Below are 20,587 nucleotides of genomic sequence, written 5' to 3' on the forward strand. Positions count from 1 at the left end.
ATGAGGCTATGACTGGTTCAACACCCTTGTAGGCATCCTGCAAACCCTCTTATTGAAAATGGAAGTGTTGTGACATTATTCATAATACACACCTCTTTATCTCTCAGGGCTTCTATGACATCCTTCAAAGTGTTACATTCCTCCGTTAATTCCTGCACTACAATAAACTGCTCTCTTTTTAGTGCATCCGATTCTGAGATATGCCGGGTCTCCATATCCATTATTTCAGCAGCATGTAGCTCCTGCATTTTATCAATTTTTTCACTGAATTCTTTGATGATTTCTGCAACTTCCTCTGCAGAACACCCATTCTGTAAATCAATCTGAATTTCCTCATTTTTGACAAGGAGCTGTGAAGTTTGGTTGCAGCTGTTGATATGCAGGGCTTTGTCAGTCTGACATGATGCATCACTTCTATTGATACAAACACCCTCTGACTTTTCAATGCACTTTTCCTTTCTCACATAATTTTCAATTTTCTCTTCTGCCTCAGCCAGTTTATCTTTGGTTTGCCTTAGATCTTCTTCGAGACGAAGTAAACTTGTTTCTTTTACCTAGAAATGGATCAGAATTACATGTGTTTCAAATGCCTTTTTCAAAGCATTGAGTTTAAAACATCTGAAGTGGTTAGGGCCTTGTCAAAAAGTCAGATTTTTATTGTTGGCAGCCAGTGGCCATTACAATGTAACTCACAAAAACAAACAAGGGAACATTTATGTGGAAAAACATCGTGTATATTGATATAAGAATAAGAATACCACTCTTCAACCAAACAGTCTTTTATGAAAATATTACAAGCAATCATTAGCTCAAAAATGAAATAATTATGGCAATGTTCAGTTCTTACCATTAACTGCTCATTAAGTTTTTCTGCCTTTTCTCTGTAACTATTAAGCTCTTCCTTAGCAGCAACAGACTCAGCTCTGATTCTCTCTAGTTCAGGATCATCAGACAGTATATTTCCTTCTTTGTTTTCACTCAATTCTTTAGCCACCTGCACAGCAATGTATAAAAAACCCCAATTTTGTGACTATAAGCCCATGAATGTTTTGCTATTTGCTACTACAACCCTGATATCATGATTCCTCATGACATAAGCTGCGCAACAAAGCTTTAAGTAGTTCATTAGGTTGCTAACCAATGAAATCAGGACCATGCAGCTAAGATGTGGTGTCTCTGAAGCGCTCTGGATCATTAAAGAAGTCCACTGAAGCATTTGAAAAGGCCACGGAGTACTACAATACAGATATTGGCCTAGTTAGGTGTGCGCATATTCAGCAGGTCGTGGTGAGTCATAGCTTTCCACAGGCTTCCTCAACCTCGGCCCTCCAGATGTTTTTGAGACTACAATTCCCAGCATCCCTGACCACTGGTCCTGCTAGCTAGGGATCATGGGAGTTGTAGGCCAAAAACATCTGGAGGGCCGAGGTTGAGGAAGCCTGACTTACCACATCATGCATACCAGGCCAGTATTACCTTTAGCACTTAGAGCACAAGAGTATGGCATTAAATGGAATAACCTAAAGCTACGATTCCAAGAGTCCATGCCTAGCAAAGTGCTTCTTTGAGTGTGCTACAACTTGTCTGAAGCTACTTTCATTGAATCAGCAAGAGAAAATGTCTACTCATTTTCAGCAGCGGTTATTTGAAGGGCACAAGCAGTAGCAGTTGGTGGGCAGAGCAGGGTGGTGTTGCATATCTTGCGTCCCAATGCTGGGGTCACTGCCCGCTACTGGCGGGCAGCGGGGAAGCTGGCATACAGCAGGTGATGCAGCACCGTCAGTCTGGAACTCCCACCACTGGCCTGCAATGCACAAACCTCTCCACTGCCTTGTTCCCTCCCCATCTCAGAAACTAGCAAGTGACCCAGGTACTGGGAAGCCAGGTAAGCAGCTCATTCCCACTCCAACCTGCAGATTGCTACTGGCTACAGTGGCTGGGGCACAAAAGGAAACCAAAGTATTTCCAGCAGGCGGGTAGAGGTTCACACATGGTCTTTGGAACCCATCCTCAGAAACAGTAATACTTAACTGGATGACCTTTTAGAATTTACTGAAGTATATTGATGGGAGGGTGCTTCTTTCTACCTTGCACAGTTATGCAGCTAGTATTATTATAATCTGCTAGAACTGGCAACAGTTCATGATAAGCAATGCGAAAAGATACAAGTTTCCTTACAACTGAGAAATCTGTTCCCCATTATGCAAGGAGACTTGATGAACTATTGCAGAAACATTTTTGGTCATGTATATGGTGTTTTCCAACATCACCTCACCCATATTTTGGGAAAAGTCACCTACTCCATAAAAGAAGAATGAGCAGCCATTTTCGGGCCACACAAACCTGAGCAGTAAGCGTTTTTTCTTGCTTAGAACCCTTTGCTTTCTCCTTTTTGTGCTTTTCTTCTACTTCTGCTAGTAGCTGGTGAAGTTCAGCAAGTCTCTCTTCCTTCTCCTTTGCTTCCTTCTGTGCAATTTCCACCTTTGCTTTTTCTAGCTCCAGGCTGCTCTGTGCACCTGCCAGCTGGCTCTCCATTTCCAAAAGTTTGTTGGATAATGAAGATAATACAGAACCTGCATCTTCTCCAGGCGTGCTGTTTCCTTTCTCCGCTGAAATAGTTTTTATAGCTTCTAAGGCGTCTCCTGAAACCACCTGCATTTCTTGGAGAAGTTTACTTTGCTCCAGAACTGCTTTCAGCTGAGCTTGACTCACAAGGGCTGCAGCAACTTTCTGCTCAAGCGTTTCTTCCAGCTCTGTTATTTTCTGTTTAAGCACCACTGACTCAGCCTGGGCTTGCTCTTTTAAAGCCGTGAGCTGATTGCAATGTTGCTTTAGCTCTGAATCCTTTTCCTCCAAAGCCTCTTGAAGCTGCTGCAACTTTGTGCTGGAAGAATCTTTGGCATTTTCCTCCTCATAGCCAAGAGGGGTTTCATTTTTTAACATTTTAGTTTTCTTCTGACTTTCAGTTTTCAGTTGGCTTGATCCTCGTATTTCTGCCACACCACTGTCCATCTGCATGTTTCTGTGTATTCCTTCCTTTTTCTCATGTTCTTTCTTAAATGCATCTACTTCTTTCTCCAACTTGCCCATCTTTAATTTTGTTTCCTCAAGTTCATTCTTCATGACAGAGACCTCTACATCTTTATTTTCCACTTGTTTCACCAAAGCTTCCTTTTCTGCCAACACGACATCAAGCTGGTATTTTAAGTTATCTGCGTCTTCCTGAGTCAAAGAAAAGTCCAGAGGTACTTTGTGCTCAATATTTGCCAACTCCTGCTGGAGTTTTTCGATAACGTCATTTAGCTGCTCGAGTTCCTGTTCGCTGTTTTGCTTCACACGTTCCTGATCGCTCTTTAAATATTCTATTTGGGCCTCCAGTTCCCTTATGTGCTCATTTTTGCCCTCAATCACCTAGGTGGTCAAAGAAATAAAAAATATTTAATTATCCAAAAGAGGTAGACAGTTCTGGAATTCATTCCAACAACTTGCTTACATAAACAACAACTCATATTATCAATATATGATTGATTGCATAGTGTCAATCAATCCACCTTCGCATGGAAGTTTTAAAAACCAAATGTTTCTGACAGTTATTTAAGAATTTTGGTTTGTTCAAACATACACTTCATAGTATTTTCCACTTAAATGTTTCAAGTTCTGGAAAATATAAAATTCACTGTGTTCAAAGGGACTATATGCAGGACCAAGTCGCTTCATAGTGCTTTTTGATCAATTATGTCTGTAGATATACAAGCAGCTTATAGAGTAATTTGTGTAACTCTAATTCAGCTGATATTTTCTCTGCCAGAACTATTCCTATATCTCAGCTCCTCAGCTTCATTCTAGTTACTGAACTCCCATTTGCCATTTGCAAAAAAGAACTCTCCAGAGTGCTGGTTGTTTCAACAAAACCACCGTTATATCCTTAGTCACTAGAACTTAACATTCTTTTCCACAGTCCAAACATACAACAAAAAAATGAGTAAGTAAGGATCCTGATCGGTCTCCTAAGTTACAGAATCATAGGGTAATTTCCACATCTTCCTACACGGATGAAGTTGCTATATTATCTAAGTACCGTCATACCTTGGAAGTCAAACGGAATCCATTCCAGAAGTCCGTTCGACATCCAAAACGTATGGAAACCAAAGCACAGCTTCTGATTGGCTGCAGGAAGCTCCTGCAGCCAATCGGAAGCCGTGGAAGCCCCGTAGGACATTTGGCTTCCAAAAATAGTTCACAAACCAGAACAGTCACTTCCAGGTTTGCGGCGTTCGGGAGCGAAAACGTTTGAGAACTAAGCTGTTCAAAAACCAAGGTACGACTATATATGGTTGGGGAAAAGAGAAACTCATACAATCAACACCTCATATCTTTTTTTCTTTTTTTTAAAAGTGGGATACATTTAACAACGTAAGAAAAGCCATGCTGGGTTAGGTCAAAAGCCCACCTAGTCCAGCATCTTGTTCTCTCAGTGGCCAACCAGATGCCTATGGGAAGCTCATAGCACTCTCTCCACTTGTGATTCCTGGCATGCATTCAGATGCATACTGCCTCTAATAGTGAGAGAGAACATAGCCACTGTGGCTAGAAGCCATTTGACTGAGAGAAAAAAAGAATTGGGGACTATTCAAAAGCTGTGAAATCATGACTTTACAAAACAGATGTAAGAGATTTTGTAAGGGGGCGGGGAAGGACACTATGAAGTAGCAGAAGAAATAAAAATAATAAAGCATATTATTTCACTTGTGTATTATTATGAAGAAGGCAAAATGATCCAAGAGATAAGTTGCCAACCATACAAGGACTGTTCCAGAATTTTATCTAAAAGAAATCTATTAAGAAAGAGGGGAAGGTGTAAAGACCAAGTAAGAAGATTCAAATTATTCAGACAAATAATTTAGAGGAAGATAGAAGTAGCTAAATGGGGAAGGTGTGGTTTAGAAACCTCAGGAAGAGTTTCAATGCTAGGAATTCAAAGTCAGAAACAGAAAGAGGAGTATAAATAGAATGAGTTCAAAAGACCAATGTAGAATAGCTGAAATATTGGTTTTGAATAGATGACAAGTGATTGATTTATAACAACTTCAAGAATAGAGTTTTCTTTTTGCTTTCTCAGCAAAGGATGCAGAAAGAATTTATTAGCCACCACAAAAATCTTAAAATCAAAAGAAATACAATAAACAACAACTACTAGATGGAACCAGAAAACTCAGAAGCTCTAGATATTTTACATCTTAATGATACAAGATAAAGTCACAGGATTTATGGGAAGCACTACAAATAATTGTCTTCCTCTTTCCAAAAGATATAGCAATTCCTGAAAAGACATATAAATAAAGCTAGTGAATTCTCTCTATTGCTAATGCAAAGGAGGCTGTGTGGAGGACTTGCTAGGTAACATAACTTGAAGAACAAGTAACATATCTATATGAGTAGCAGCGGCAGTGATTTTAGGCATGTAGTCAAGAAAGGAACAGAAATATGGGATCCTGAAATTGAAAGGGGGGGGGAGGAAGATCCAGAACAAGTTTCTCTTTTGAAACCTGAAAATAGCAGGAATACTATTATAACTTGGAATAGAGAAATATTATGACTCACTAGATTTTGCTTTTCGAAGCACTTTGTTTCACAGTAACTGGCATCAGCACTCTGAAAACTATTAAAAACTGGTCTGCCTTTTGTGCTTTGCTGTAAAACGCACACTGACACTCTATCCTAAGTTTGCAAGAAGAATTCAGCAACTTTCTAGAATCACAATTTCAGTTATGAAACGTATTTTTTCTGCAAACCTCTGGCAGAAATTAGGCAAAATCCAGCAGATGGCATTAGAGTACAACCCATTGTATAAATACTTATACTGGAGATGATACATTTCATTAGCATCCTGATAATCACTACTCAGATTATCTACGTTTATATTGCTTCAGTTATCCTACAGAGGAATTGAGACTAAAATTGCACAATTATCTACCACTACACAGAAATTAATATTTCAATAAATATATCAAGAGAAAGCAGAATTCATGAGAACTGTATTTTGAAAATCAGGACATGGGTTTCTAAATGCAGTGTGGCCTAACCCATGTTCTAACACCTTAAACTATTTGGCTTATACGGAAGTCTTGATTTTACATCTCACAATGAAAAGAGAAGTTCCCACAAAAGATTCCAAAAACCATGTACTTTGTTATCTGTTGTAATTTCAAGTTGCTGTTGCAGTTTTGAAATTTGTTCATGAAGTTCATTTATTTCCTGTTCCTTTTCCTGTATGATCTGCACAAATTTTCCAGCAACTGCATGATGACCCTTTATAGAAGTATCTTCAGGTTTCTGGATAGCTAGTCCCATTTTTTCCATATCCTCCTACAGACAAAAAAACAGCGGCAAATAATGTAACTTGTGTTTCTCTCATTCTTTTCCATTTACAAGATGAATATACACATATATATTAATATATTCTTTTTAAAAAAGAAGAAACCAGGATGTTATGTATTAAAAGTTTTAAAACCTCATGATTTGCAGATGTGTTCATTCAAGAGAAGAAGATGGGTGGGAAATACCGGATTTCCTTTCCAGATAATTACCTTGAAAAATTTATTCTCTTGCTCAAGTTCTTGTTGTCTTGTAGTGGACTCTTTGTGCTGGATTTCTAATTGCATGTGCAACTGTTGTACTTCTTCGTTTTTGTTTTCTAGTTCCTCACGAAACTGCTCTAATTGTTCTTCAAGATTTATGATCTATATACCCAAGGTAAGTGGCAAAGGGATAATATATTTTAAACAAACAAAAACCATAAAAATAAAAACTGTTCTGCACTCTTACGACCATACTTATTTTCAGAAACAAATGTTTGTATTTAACTTCTAATTTTAAAGACTTAAAAAAATACTCAATTTTACAGTGAGCGTGGAAAATTATGGATGGATGCTAGCTCATTTCTTCTATTCCCTCATTCTCAATATAGCACTAGATATACAATGGCTACACACATCCTGAAGATTATTCCAGAGGCGTTGTTTCTTCAGGAAGGTGACAAAGGACCTACAAGAGCTGGTGGGGCTATCTGTCTGTGGCTGAGGGCACAGTCATTCAGCACCCTGAGGTTTTAAATGGGCATCCACAATTATATCAGGATGGTGATAGCACCCTGTGGCTAGAGAACATTGCAGTGGGCTCAATAGTAATACTAAACACCCATCAAGTCTGGTGATGAAGCTGGATAACCTGCAGATGACTCAGGTTTTTTAAGAGGCAACTGTGATCTCCAAGGCTAAAAGTACCCAAACTGACCAGGTGGCTGGGTATGGGGAGACCAGAAGTTGTGTCACAGGGTCTGGAAAAGGGCATCTGTTGGCCTCTTCCAGACATCATTCCCCTCCACAGCGAGCTAAGCAAGATTTGAGCTGGCTTATATCTAAGCAGAAGCAGCCATACCATACCATGGCTCTGCCTTTGCCTTGCGGCTCCCAAGCTATGCGGTCGCATATACATTTGCCATGAATGTGGTATGTGGCTCTCTTTGCTCCTCTTACCTCCACTCGGGGGGACAGTTTCATCTAGGCCACATGTCTGGCCCGCAGAAGAAAGCCAGGCTCATACAATGGAGCCATGTGACTATTCTGACCCTCTGCACCCTCTGCATCCTGTGAAGTTGGACTGAAATGAATTATATGAAATATTAACTTATCTGCATTATTGAAAGGGATACTCTACCTCTTTTTCTTTCCTGTCTACAGCTTCTTGCTCAGCCTGTAACTGTGCTTCAAGGGGCAATTCTCTCCTTATTGTTGTAGAGCCAAACTGCTTCCTTTCCTCCACCTTTTAAAGTAAGGATATTAGCTATCACATCTCTTTAATTCACAATTAAACAACTGAATGTTCTTGTTGATAATAAATATATAAAAACATTGTCCACAAAAAAATACCTTTTGCAAACTGTCTGCACTGATCATTAAAGCTTGTTCCAGTTCTCTGATTCTGCACTCTAATTTCTCAATTTCTTCGTTCCGTTCTTGCACATCTCTCTGAAGTTGCTCCTTAGAGAGCAAAAGCTCACTGCATTTGTCTGTTTTTTCTTTGAGGTGATTTGTTAACTGCTCAACCTGGTGACAATAGGCAGGAACGATATTTCAAACCTCTTGAAATATTAAGGATGAAGAACTCGTTTGATGAAGGCTCCAGAAGATGTATGCTAATGTAGGTCATAAGTTCAAACACAAATTTACTGTAACGTTAACCGAGTTAAATTGCGTAGGAGAAAAAGAGGCAGGAAGTAAGAAGAAAGCTTTCAATCTCTGAAGTATTTAGGTACAAGGAGCTACTTAGTAACCAGAAGCCAAGAGAATAAAGGCAAGTAAGATGGAAGACTCAAGAGAAAGCACATTGAAAGGAAAGAAAGGATGTTGGCCGCCACGCATACTGAAATGGAATGTTCAGTTATGAGGCAGCCAGAAAGACCTCATTGAGAAAGAAGTAGTAATTGGCCAAAGAAAGATAGCAAGTGAAAACCAATTAACAAAACACTCCCCAGTGGGTGGACAGCTACCAGTTCAAACTGTATGTACAACAGACAGAAATTACGCAGAAGCTCAAGCCTGCCAAATTAAAAAGGATGTTGTTTCACAAACACAAATTAAACAAAACCCAAGAGTGAGTTGTTGAACTCTTAAAAGATTTATTTCAGCTTTCACATGTGGACTATTTCATCTGATGAATGAAGGGTTATCTGCAACTTCTTCCAGATTAGAGACTGATGTATGGATAAACATATAGACAGACACACAGGCAGACAGACAGAGTTGAAGGGGGGATAGAACACTGGAGTGCAAAACCATGATTACTTCCCGATATGATATGGTTGCTGTGATTATTTTATACGAATTTGAGATTTGCACAGAAACATCGTAGAACCACCTTTGCCAAGATACTGCTATAACTCTGTAGATTAGTCCCATTGCTGGGGCTAGTGGCAGCTATAGTGCAAAACATCTGGCAAGCACCAGGGTGTTTGTGCTGCAGTTGTACCCATAGACCTTTGGGTTCACGGTTTGCACTTCCCCACTTTATCTAGTCTCTCTGTGGTGTTAGCTGTGAACCTGACAAAGTGGGCCCTAGTTCACAAAAGCTTATGCTTCAATAAAAGTCTTTAAACATGCTTCAAAATGTTTTGTTTTTATTGAAACAGGTGAACATGCTTCACCCCTGGAATGTGTCACAGATTAAAACTATGTCAGCTATGTCTGCCACATGGAAAAAACACTGCCCTAATTCAAGAAAGAAAGATAAACAACCATAAAAGATGCATATCTTTCTGTATTAATGATAAAAAGCAAATTTACAAAATTCTAAGTTTTCCCTTTCATTATCCCTATTCAGTAAATAGAAATCGTTTATTCAATCTTCCCAGTGATTCCCACAGAGCCTCTGCTCCAACCCAGTTTGCATACGGCCTTTGGAACTCACTTTGATTTTGTAAAGGGTGTTGACTGACTGCATTGGGACTATCATTAGGAAATGAATGAACTAAAAAACACACCTGAAAAAAAACTGTGGTTTTGGCTATTAATTCTACAAATAAGTGGTTATAACAATGTGTAGCCCAATTGCATACAATAGACCTTAATTGTTCGAAGGAAATATGTGAAGGATTGCAGCCTTTAGCTTAATTCAAATCTTATTTTTCTGGTTTGTTAACTGACATTAAGACAGAATTCCCCAGTTTGACTGTAACAAAGTACTCTGGCTTACTGCGAGACCAGATCTTTGTGCCAAAGCTGGCATGCAATTGGGAAGTAGGAAGGGTGACAGAGGAACATGTAGTCATGACACTTGTCCATGGTCATAAACAAAGGATTATGAAACCTTGGACAATTGTCCAAACAGAGGACTTTATTGTTGTACATTTTCAACATTTCAGTTTATGTATTTATGGTAAAACAAACCAACAAACCTGTATCTTACCTCTCTGTTTTGGTGTTCATTGACTGGCTGAAATCTCTGGGGAATCTTAAGCTGGTGCTCCAGTTTCACAATCTCTTGCTGGAAAACATCTCTCTCATGCTCCCTATCAATTGCCTGTTCCTGAAAATGTAACCATTATATTTCTTATGGCAAACATGTTCAAATGAACTTCAAAATTAACTCATGGTATCTTGTTTTCAATTTTACTTAAAACTAAACAAGATTTCCAAAATGAGTGTAATGATACCGCAGTGCTTCTGCTTTTATCAATAACTCACACACACACACACACACACACACACACACACACCTGTTACCAGTAAATAGCAGAAGTCCACAGAAAATCAACTTTCTAGTTGGAACATAACCACTGATGTTTTATCAAAGTACTGTAGTCAGATGGCTTATCTTCCCTTATGACTATGAAAATGTGACAAGCACTGGGCCCAAGATATTTGGCACATGCCTGATTGTCTATATACATTTGTGGCAGGGCTGATAGCAATACATTTTTATATACAGTGTAGTGCCATTGCAGACAGCCAAGGCAGAAACTAAATATTGTAGATGCTTGACAAAGTACTGGCAATTCTTTTTCTGGCACAGAGCTTAATGTGCTTGCTTGTACTTTAGGCTACTGTTTAGATATCAACTCAAATGGGCCACCTTAATAAATACACAAACACTTGGGGCCATCTCTAGAATACAGTCATACCTCATGTTATGGATGCTTCAGGTTACATGTTTTTGGGTTATGGACCGCGGGAAACCTGGAAGTACCAGAACGCTTCAGGATGCGAACGCTGCTGGTTGCGGACATGCCTCTGTCACAGATTATGTCCACAACCCAAGGTTCCACTGTACTATGACTAATGATTCTCTATTACTCATCATGTCTGGAAAAATACATCTCACACATTGTTTCATAAGATGTCAGGGTGTGGCTATGTGCTCTCCTAAAGTATTTTTCAAGGTCCGATTTTTTTTATTATTATTACCAAGTCTACATTTAGCAAATTTCAAATTCTGAAATTGTGATCAACGTTGTTCTTCATTCCTTTTAAGAACACCTACATTTTTAATTTGCATTAAAAAAAGTAATCTGCATCAAAATGTAAAAACGCACAGAAAGCTTTTTTAATGTGCAGTATTAACTAAATTAGAGTATGGTCTTTTTGTCTCTCTCCCACTTTTAAAAAATTCTGTCATATATGGCTAGCAGGATTTGCAACCCATCTCTTACTTACATCTAGAAATTTTTTTGTTTTCTCAAGCTGTTTCTCCAGAGCTTGGTTTTGTTGCCTTAGATCCATCAGTTCTGCATTTTTTTCATGCTCCAGTTCCAAATATCGGCTGACTTGCTCCTCTATATCAGTTTCCAGTGCCTTCACCTGCTTTTGAAGGTAGTCATATTCTTTTTCTGCTTGCCGCTGCACCTCTATTTTTTCCCTCATGAGCTTTTCTGTTTCCGCCAGCAACTCTGTTTTATAAAGGCATCAGTTGTTGTTTCGGATAGGAATTGTTACCTTAGCCTATCAGAACAAATTCACTCCCAAAACAATGTATTCATGCTATAGTATAATAAAGGATGGAAATAGGTTTGGGTTTTACCAGAATTATGTGGTATCTCTCAATAAAAGGAGGGAGGTATGGAAGGAAGATATCACAAAAAAGTCATACAAAACCCCAGAATGAAAGCTGAAACACTCTCAGTTTACTTTAGGACACACCAATTTTAATGATTAATCACGTATACGGGTCACCGTAACAAATCATAACTGCATATATTTCATTCAGTACTGGGGAAAATGTATGATGGCATTAAAACCCAACTGTCTTCTCATCCAGTAGGACTGATCCAAGTTAACAAAAAAAATGGTCCATGAAATGGCACATACAACGTTTAAATGTGAAAACACTATAGACCTTCACCTGGTGAGTTATAGAAAGGACAGCGAAGGAAATGTCTTACCTGCAACGGAGATTTTCTGTCATCGGTGTTGTGTTTAAACACCTTACTTCCCCCATCCCCTGCCCTTCAGTTTTAAAAAAATGCTTTTCACGATGTGGGAAAATGCTATCATATTTACGGCCTACAGTGGCATGGGGCTATTGGAACAGATTGCCTTCCAATGCCACTCCAGTCACATTGGATGTTGGAGGCCATATTGGACTATCTGGTGACACTGATACTTGCTGTGTCGGCAACACTCCTTCTGAGATTTGGGCTACATTAACGTGAACAGGAGGTACATTGTGATCTCTTCCCAGCAGAGCTAAGGCTTCCAATACACAGAGTGGACATGCTTAGTCAACTCCCACTGAATTGGGCTCATCACGTACATATCTCCTAACATTTTGTATAGCCAGAAATAACATCAGGATAAACGCTTTATAATGTGATTCACCAGTATAACAGATACAGATACTGCAATCACAAAATGCTTGTTGATTTTTTAAATGAGGAATACTGCAGAGTAATGGATTTATTGATAAGGATCTTTTATCATATAAATGAAAGAAAAAGGAAAAAAAGTCACCAGATAGTGGCCATTTTGCATTACACAATACAGAATATTTGGGGACCATCATCTTACATCATGCTTGCTTGCTTAAACATCGTATGTCAATACAGAAGTCATATTTGGCAAAGGTATTATCTACCAATGTATTTGCAGTTTTCAAAGCAAAGTATTACTACTACCTGTGCTCGCAAACTAATTGACTAAGATGATGGTTATTAAATGAATCTGCTTCACTTTACTAATGTATTGCACTTAGAAATTGTGAGCAACTGTCAAAAAGAAAGTTGTGAGTATGAAACACAGTATCAAAGCTGCAGCCCAGTATAAGTTAATGTCAGTAAGCTGAAAGCCCAAAGAGAGACCATGATTAGCAAGTGTCAGTAGCTGTTAAATCTGCCACCCAATGAAAGATTGGCCATGCAATGTACAAACACACCTGCTTGGGAAGCTGCATCGACTGCAGCATCTACTAGGCCTAGGAGAACAGAAAAAAAAAACAAGAAGCAAAGTAATTCACATGCCATCTATAGCTTTCTTAAGGTGTAATACTGTATAAGAAAAATGAAGTTGAAGACAGAATGCTGAGTTCAGTGAAAATGCCTGATGATGCAAGAAATGTGTCATTAATCTGTTAAGTACGATAGTTACGTGTTTTTCTACTATTTTAATGTGGAATATCCATTTATTATTCCACAAAGTTTCATGAACACACTATAGATGTTCCACTGAAAAGCCCAGGTAACATACCTGCTATTAAATGTACTGATTACTAGATTATTGCAAAATAGAAACCCACGTCCTAATCTTGATAGTTTTACATGATACATTTATTCAAATGTAATTAACTCACAACTACCTCTTTTGATCATTATTGCTTCTTCAGCTTTTTTTAAAAAAATCTAAAACTTCACATGCTCCTTATAGAATAGAGATGATATTCTTAAGTGAACACCTTTAGCATGTCAATGTACTCTTTACAATAAACACTGTTTCAATAAGATGTCTCTTACTGGGGGAAAAGAGGATTAAAACATTAATTTGCTTTAGGGAGGCAAATATTAGTGGAACAAACACTTAAGCACATTAAACAAGCTTTGTGTCTTCTTTTTAGAAGCTATCCAGCAAAAAGGTAGGCACAACAGAATACAAAATTTAAAAAATTAGGGGTTTTGCTTCCTGAGCAGTTTCTTTGTGGGGGAAAAAGAGACAGTATGAGTATTTTTATATAAAAATCAACTTATACACAATCTTCCTACTCATCAGTTTCTAGCAATCATCTAGTGAATTGGAACACTCTTCAATATCTATACGTATTTCTCCAGTTACATTTAAATATTCTATTTTTTGGACAAATGTAGTGTTATAGTTACAATGTTGGGTTTAGGTAAAGGAAAGCCCATCTCAGCTCACTAGGTGGCCTTGGGTAAATACAATAATTTAAGCTACCCTATTTCACAGAATTTAAAAGGTAAAATGTTGTTCTGAGCATATTGAAGGAAGAGGCAGCTGAAAACATAACTAATATATTTTAGCTGAAACAACATTCTGATTGGGTTGGACTAGATTACCCTTGGGGTTCTTTGCAACTCAACACTTATATGATTCCATGATTGCACCCCAATATTCCTTATGTATGTTAACTGGACCTAACCATAAACCCATGTGTTTTCACCGGGGGAAGATTCAATTCAGCTTCCCCATCTGGTTGTAAATGCCTTCATCCTTTTGGAAATGTTACTAAGAAAAGGTACATGAATCCTTTGGGGTGAGGAGTTGGCTTGTTAAAGAAAGCTGATATGATCTCTTAACTGAAACATCCACTTGCGATAATATTAAGAGTTTGGATTGTTCTCTCAGTGGGAAGGTGGCATCTATTGATATGTGTGTGTGTTTCAAGATGGATTTAATCCCACCAATATTATTTTTTTAAAAAATATTTCTATAGGCATCTTAGCATGGTGCCCTTGTTTGCTTAAGGCAAAGTGGTGGATTTTTCATGTTTCTTTTGCAAAGAAGGTAAGGTACTGTTGCACAGAGGTCAGCTGACCTGATAGGAAGACATACCCTCCCAACCAGTTTTACAAAAGTGAAGTGAAAAATCTACTAAATAGTAACTGGTTAAACCAGATAAGATCTTTGGAAGACTGAGGGGAATACATACGTTGTTCTACTGGTCCTGCATCAGCTTTCATAGCATCCTTTTGTCTGAAGAGTAACTCCTTCTCTTCTTGAAGCTGCTGTCGCTCAGCCTCTAGTTCCTGTAATTTGTTACCTGTACAGAGTAGCTCTTGCTCAAGATGGTCTATTGCATCTGTTTTTTCCTGGATTTGCTCTTCCAGAAGTGATTTTTCATCTGCATAGCCATCAATAAGATCTTTAGGAACAAGAAAAATACTGAAATTAACCACACTGGTTTCCAAGCATATATTTCAAAGAAAAGAAAAGTTTTAGAAAACATGTTGACAACTCTGACCAGAATATCAACAGCTGTTGAAATAAGTGGAAGAGCTTTATCCTATGTGATTGAACCTAGAATATTTTTTTGCCTTCAATTTCAGCTTCACATTCCCAAAGTGCCATATATTTAATTAAATTTGTGAGACAGCTTCTTCATGGGGTGGCAACATGACTGTATGTCTGCATGCATGTCTGAGTGAAATGTGTACATGTGTGTATTTGACTGTCATGTTCACACATTCATAGGTGATGATGGGATTCAACACACCATCCGAACAGGCCTAAAGATCTTAAATTCAATAAATTCCAAAGAGCCCTGCTATGTTAGTGGGCATAACTACATACTAATAAAAGTTGCTTCAAGGTGTTCATTTATCTGTAAAGTGTTTGGGGTGATGAATTTTTACTAATAATTTCTTCCTGAAATTATGTATTAAAACTTCATAGACATAAAAATAGGTAGGTCTTAAATTGGTATGAATTATACTAACCCACTTGTTAACTGTTCATAATTTTTTAAAAAATACACGTTTACTTTTCCAGCTGTTTTAACAGAATTAAAAAACTAGTAAATGTCTTTAATTAATTATTTCAAAGGTTTTGCATATTGTATACAACGAAATGGGCTTTGTCTCAAACACCTTACAATGGCTATTGCAAACACAATGGCTGCATTCACACAAGAATGCACAGATGGCTCCCACTTCACATCCCCCCGGCGGGAGCAACAAATCACAATTCCTGGCTTAGCGTTTCACTGAACAGCGGTCACTGTTCCGCTCCAAACTACCATGTGAGGGCAAGGTTTCTTTAGTATAACGTGTGTCTGTGTAGTTATGATAAATGCAATGTTCTCAAAAGGGACAATAATTAACAATATGCTCATACTGAATCTATTATTATTCTTAGGAAAATATAATTAACCAGCAATTAGTCACCCGCCACAGTTTAATGCATCACTACTGCAAATTAGGCCAATGTGGGTTTTTTTGAACCACTGAATTTCCCCCAGCATAAGATTTGTTGATTTATGAGCTCCCAGATTAGATGCATCAATAAAAAGGTACTTCAACAAGTCTTCACATGTTAAAGTTGGTTGTTTCATAGTTGAACAAACCTGAATTATGAGACTACAATGCCAGCAGTCCCTTAAAATGATAACGTGAAGATTTATAGAAATGTAGATAATGTACCACACCAAAACCCAACTCAGATGAAAGCCCATTTAGTATGTTATGCATAAAAAAGCATGTTTGGCAAACCTTGGTATTTTAAGGGAACACAAACCTACAGACCTTTATTGCCTCTTCACCAACACAAGAGCTAAACATTCCAAGTACGGTACTTTGCAACATTATTTGCCCTTTCCCACACTTTAGTCCCACTGAATTTTCTACTGTCCTGAGTTAGATTTCTTGTAAACATGAGAGAATTTGAATTCCTGTACTTGGTTAGGATTCAAAGGAATACTTTAGTTATGTCCAAGGAGCTATGCTAGTCTGGTGGATATTTTCCTTTTAAAAAGCTGATCCCCAACTCAAATCAACCTTTGCTTCTCTCTCTCTCTCTCTCTCTCTCTCTCTCTCTCTCTCTTTCTCTCTCTTATTTTACAACAGATATGCTTTTTGATGGTAGTGGTGGGGTGGGAGTGTTGATGCTAGGTACATCAAACAAGTTGGGCCTGCCTTTGAATCCCAATCTTTTTCTTTACTTTCTGAAAGCCTATAAACTTGCTCTTTAAGTAACAGTGGCACCAGGATCTACCAGCCCATGTCAGCCAAACTGATATACCAATGTATAGCTTATGCATCTGGTTACTTGTCCTAGGATGATATTACCATATGAAAAGAAAACTGGACACGTCATAGGACGTGTGGTGAAATGGGTGTGTTTTATTAACAAAACCATTCAATACTATTCAACATAACTCAGGTGGTCAGAAAGGCCCAACAGAGACTTAGTTGGTCAGAAAGGCCCAACAGAGACTCCATTTCCTCAGGGTCTTGCAAAAGAATAATGTTAAACAACAACTGATCAACTCCTTTTACTGGTCCACAATAGAAAGTGTCCTTTCATATTGTATCACAGTCTGGTATGCTGGCCTGACAGCCGCGGACAGAAAGTCTCTACAGAGGGTGGTGAATACAACACATGATATCATGGGCTGTCCCTTAAGTCCGCTAGATGACATCGCAAGGGATCATTGCCTTAGGAGAACGAGAAAAAATCTCAGGGATGACTCACACCCTGGCCATCACCTCTTTAATCTTCTCCCCTCGGGCAGGAGATATAGAAGTATAAACAGCCATACCAACAGGCTAAAAAATAGCTTCTATCCGTGGGCTGTTTGGCTGTTGAACAGAAAATAACATCGCAAAATTGACTTGCGAGGTGGTGTGTTGTTCGATAAAAGATTGAGTATTTGAGGGGGGGCAAGCTCAATTAATTTAATTGTACACAGGTTGTACAATGACAATAAAGGTATTATTATTATTACTATGTGAAGCAGGATTGTGTGCATGTGCACATACTTTAGAGCTGCAGACACTACTTAACATGTAAAGAGGGTTTTAAATCTTTATGACAGGACAGAAGGCCATAATTTGGACAATTTTTTGTATGAATGCACATTCATCATTGGAATTCTACCAAACGAGAAAGTTTGCAGTAGCTTAAATCTGCCTTTTTTAAATAAAAAATAAAAAAATTCCTTCCAGTAGCACCTTAAAGACCAACTAAGTTAGTTCTTGGTATGAGCTTTCGTGTGCATGCACACTTCTTCAGATTTTTTAAATCAAGGTGACAAAACCAGAATCTAAAGGAGTTGGCTGCTGTAATGTCAGAGACTGTAAATACTGCTCCCAAGAAGCAGTCATGAATCAGATCTTTTTTTAAAAAATATGGCACTCAATTTCATGAGAACTGCCCAAGGGCACATTAGTAAATCACAAATCCTCATTAGAAAGTAGTATTTGTCTTAAGAAAAAATGCAATTCCACAGATTTCTTTTGACAAATTTTGCAAGCTTGATGAATACTGTTTTGTTGTTAATAAATAGTCTGAAGTAAAGTTATTTCTAGCACAATCCTATCAACCTTTACTCAGAAGCAAGTCCTACTGAGTTCAATTAATCTTATTTTCTAGTAAATATGTTTAGGATTGCAGCTTTAACACACAGTTTGTTTGTTTGTTTGTTTGGGCTGCTGAAAGCAGCCAATAAGCAACACAAGAATACCTTTAAAGAACAATTCTAAGCATCAATTTTTTTAAGAAGCAAAGCACAATTATCCAAAAATTAAAATAATTTCTTTGGCTTTTAGTACAATGTAAGTAATCTATTTTTGTATCAGTCAGAATTTATTTATTAAATGCCAATGTACAGCCTATTAAAGGACAGGTTCATATGCTGATTTCTGTGAATGGTTCAGTGCTGCCAAATTCTGGCTCTTTGATTTATCAACTAAATCATTGACCCATGACTCAAACACCTGTTGATTAATTCAAAGGCTCATTCAAAATCTAGGATCATATGCATTTCAAAGGAGAGCTGGCTGAAAAGTTGAAATGCTGTAAAAGAGAGGCCATCCACCAGCTATAACATGACTTTCCTTGTATTTAACTTTTTTATAATTAGTTAACAAAAAAGTTGTTTAAGTTGAGCCCTAGTTTTTGAATCTTGCCTTTATGCCTTGCTCAGTAAACAGAACTTTTCACAAATAATCTGTGTCTTACCCTGCACTAATGTCTATTGAAAGAACGAGTACAATGGTGATAGGTTTCTATGGCAACAGACATCCTGTTATACAGGTTTAACAGATTCTGAATCATACACAAAATGTGATATTATGAGTAAAGAGCTCATTACTCCTACTGGTGGCATGCAAATTGAGAATATTCACAATGATGAAAGCATCGTCTATAAAATACGCCAGAGTTGAACCAACCATGAAAACCCTCATTTTGCAATTTTCTCATCAATAAATGCTCAAGACACTGCTGCTGTCCATTACAGAACAAATGAATGATAATGATGGTCTTAGGATATAACCTTTAATGTAGTTTAACTTGAAGCACAGGTTGAAAAAAAAGAGGTTAGATTATACACTGCAGAAGATTATGAAAATCCTCTCCCCCTTATTTCCCCCTAACCTTGGCACAAGATACTCATTTTTTATTTTAGTCTTCATTTCTGCTCTCTGTCTGTCTGTTTCGCATTGTGGCTGCTTTCCTTTCTCTCAGAGAGGTATGAATTAATTTTGTTTTCTATTTGCTTGCACCTTCCTTTTCTCTACTGCTGAAAAAGAAGGATAATTTATCCATAACTACCTGAAAATTTGACATGGATTCAAGAGATCACTAAATGAGTTGCTCTATGATTCTGGCAATTTTTGGGGCAAAGAATGCAAATACTGCAAACACTGACATAACGAAGAGAAAGGATTTACTATGCCTTAAACATTTAAAGCCTTATACAGCAGATGAATCATTACTTACTCTCTGCTTTGCTAAGCTCCAAAGCCAACTGCTCTCTAGCTTTAACCTCTCCATCGAGTCGCTCTTGCAATTCCTCCTGGCATCTGAGCAATTCAGTGGCTTCTTGTTCCTGTTTAAAGGACTCTCGCATCAATTCTGTCTGTGTAACTTTAGCATGTTCAAGCTGCGTGATAAGAGAATGAAAAAGGTTAAAATTTGATGGTTTAAAAACCAGGTCTTATACTGGAAACTTGAAATTGTTGTGGAACGATAAATAATCTGGAAAGGATCGGGCCCTTTCATTCATTTCTACAGACTTCTAAATTAGAGGTTTATTGGCCTTACACAATATGGTCAGTAAGATAAGTAAATACCTGCACACTGCAGTATAATGAATCAGTGTCACATGACCATATCCGTGTCGAAGTGCCGGAACTTGACACTTCCTAGCTTACGTCAACTTATGAGAGGCTCATTTTAATGTTCATTACAAACTTTCCAGAACGTAATGGAATCCTCAGCACATACTACACATATTAGCTTTTGCTACAAATTTTATACGACAGTTCCTAATTAGGATGGTTGAAAAGGAATGTGGAGCAACGGATTTCATGTTGCAAATAATAATTCTACTTCATAAGAAACTTTGGTTTTCCACCATGCTCAATTAATACAACAAGACATACTACAAGGTAATATTTACTGTGCAACTCCCTCAGATCAAAGGTTAGAGAACCACAATGAAGCAGAAACAACCCTATAGGCAAGGTTCATTAGGCTCTAAAGCTCTTAAACACATATGAATTAGTACTTGAAGGGAGATGTTGTTTCCCATTGTATATTTTCCATCCATTGTTTAATTTGTGGAAATGTCACCTACTTAACTGACATAATTTTAAAAAACAAACATTGAAACAGTTCATTTGCCCCCCACCAAAAGCAATACATCTCAAAAACCAATAGCTCTGAGTCAAAAATCCTGCCTGTCTCTTTTGAATAAATCTTTGAGAAATGATGAAGAACCACCTGCTGTAATTATCAGACCAGAATCACAGTAGAGACTTGTGGGAAACAATATTTTTCAAGCCATGTGCTTAAGGTAAGTAAGAATATAGCATGACTTTACTTAGAATTTGTAAAAAAATAAAATTCTTAGATCAGTTTAACAA

General features: G+C 37.8%; 1 protein-coding gene across 12 annotated transcripts in view; it reads right to left on the bottom strand.

Moving 5' to 3' along the window:
- AKAP9 (A-kinase anchoring protein 9) overlaps positions 1–20,587 on the bottom strand; it is a 105,608-nt gene that overhangs the window by 17,034 nt on the left and 67,987 nt on the right. For 8 of the 12 annotated variants that reach the window (XM_082194096.1, XM_082194095.1, XM_082194093.1 and 5 more), the window contains 12 exons: positions 19,440–19,602; positions 14,650–14,862; positions 12,925–12,963; positions 11,211–11,443; positions 9,964–10,083; positions 7,929–8,105; positions 7,717–7,821; positions 6,588–6,740; positions 6,187–6,366; positions 2,344–3,411; positions 848–994; positions 93–554 (listed from right to left, as the gene is read on the bottom strand). In XM_082194096.1, coding sequence (XP_082050222.1) covers positions 93–554; positions 848–994; positions 2,344–3,411; positions 6,187–6,366; positions 6,588–6,740; positions 7,717–7,821; positions 7,929–8,105; positions 9,964–10,083; positions 11,211–11,443; positions 12,925–12,963; positions 14,650–14,862; positions 19,440–19,602 — 3,060 coding nt within the window. The remainder of the gene's footprint in view (positions 1–92; positions 555–847; positions 995–2,343; positions 3,412–6,186; positions 6,367–6,587; positions 6,741–7,716; positions 7,822–7,928; positions 8,106–9,963; positions 10,084–11,210; positions 11,444–12,924; positions 12,964–14,649; positions 14,863–19,439; positions 19,603–20,587) is intronic. The other 4 variants (XM_082194089.1, XM_082194092.1, XM_082194087.1 and 1 more) reach the window with 4 other exon arrangements.

The sequence above is a fragment of the Podarcis vaucheri genome (genome assembly GCF_965113315.1).
Source record: "Podarcis vaucheri genome assembly, chromosome: 12".
Lineage (NCBI taxonomy): Eukaryota > Metazoa > Chordata > Lepidosauria > Squamata > Lacertidae > Podarcis > Podarcis vaucheri.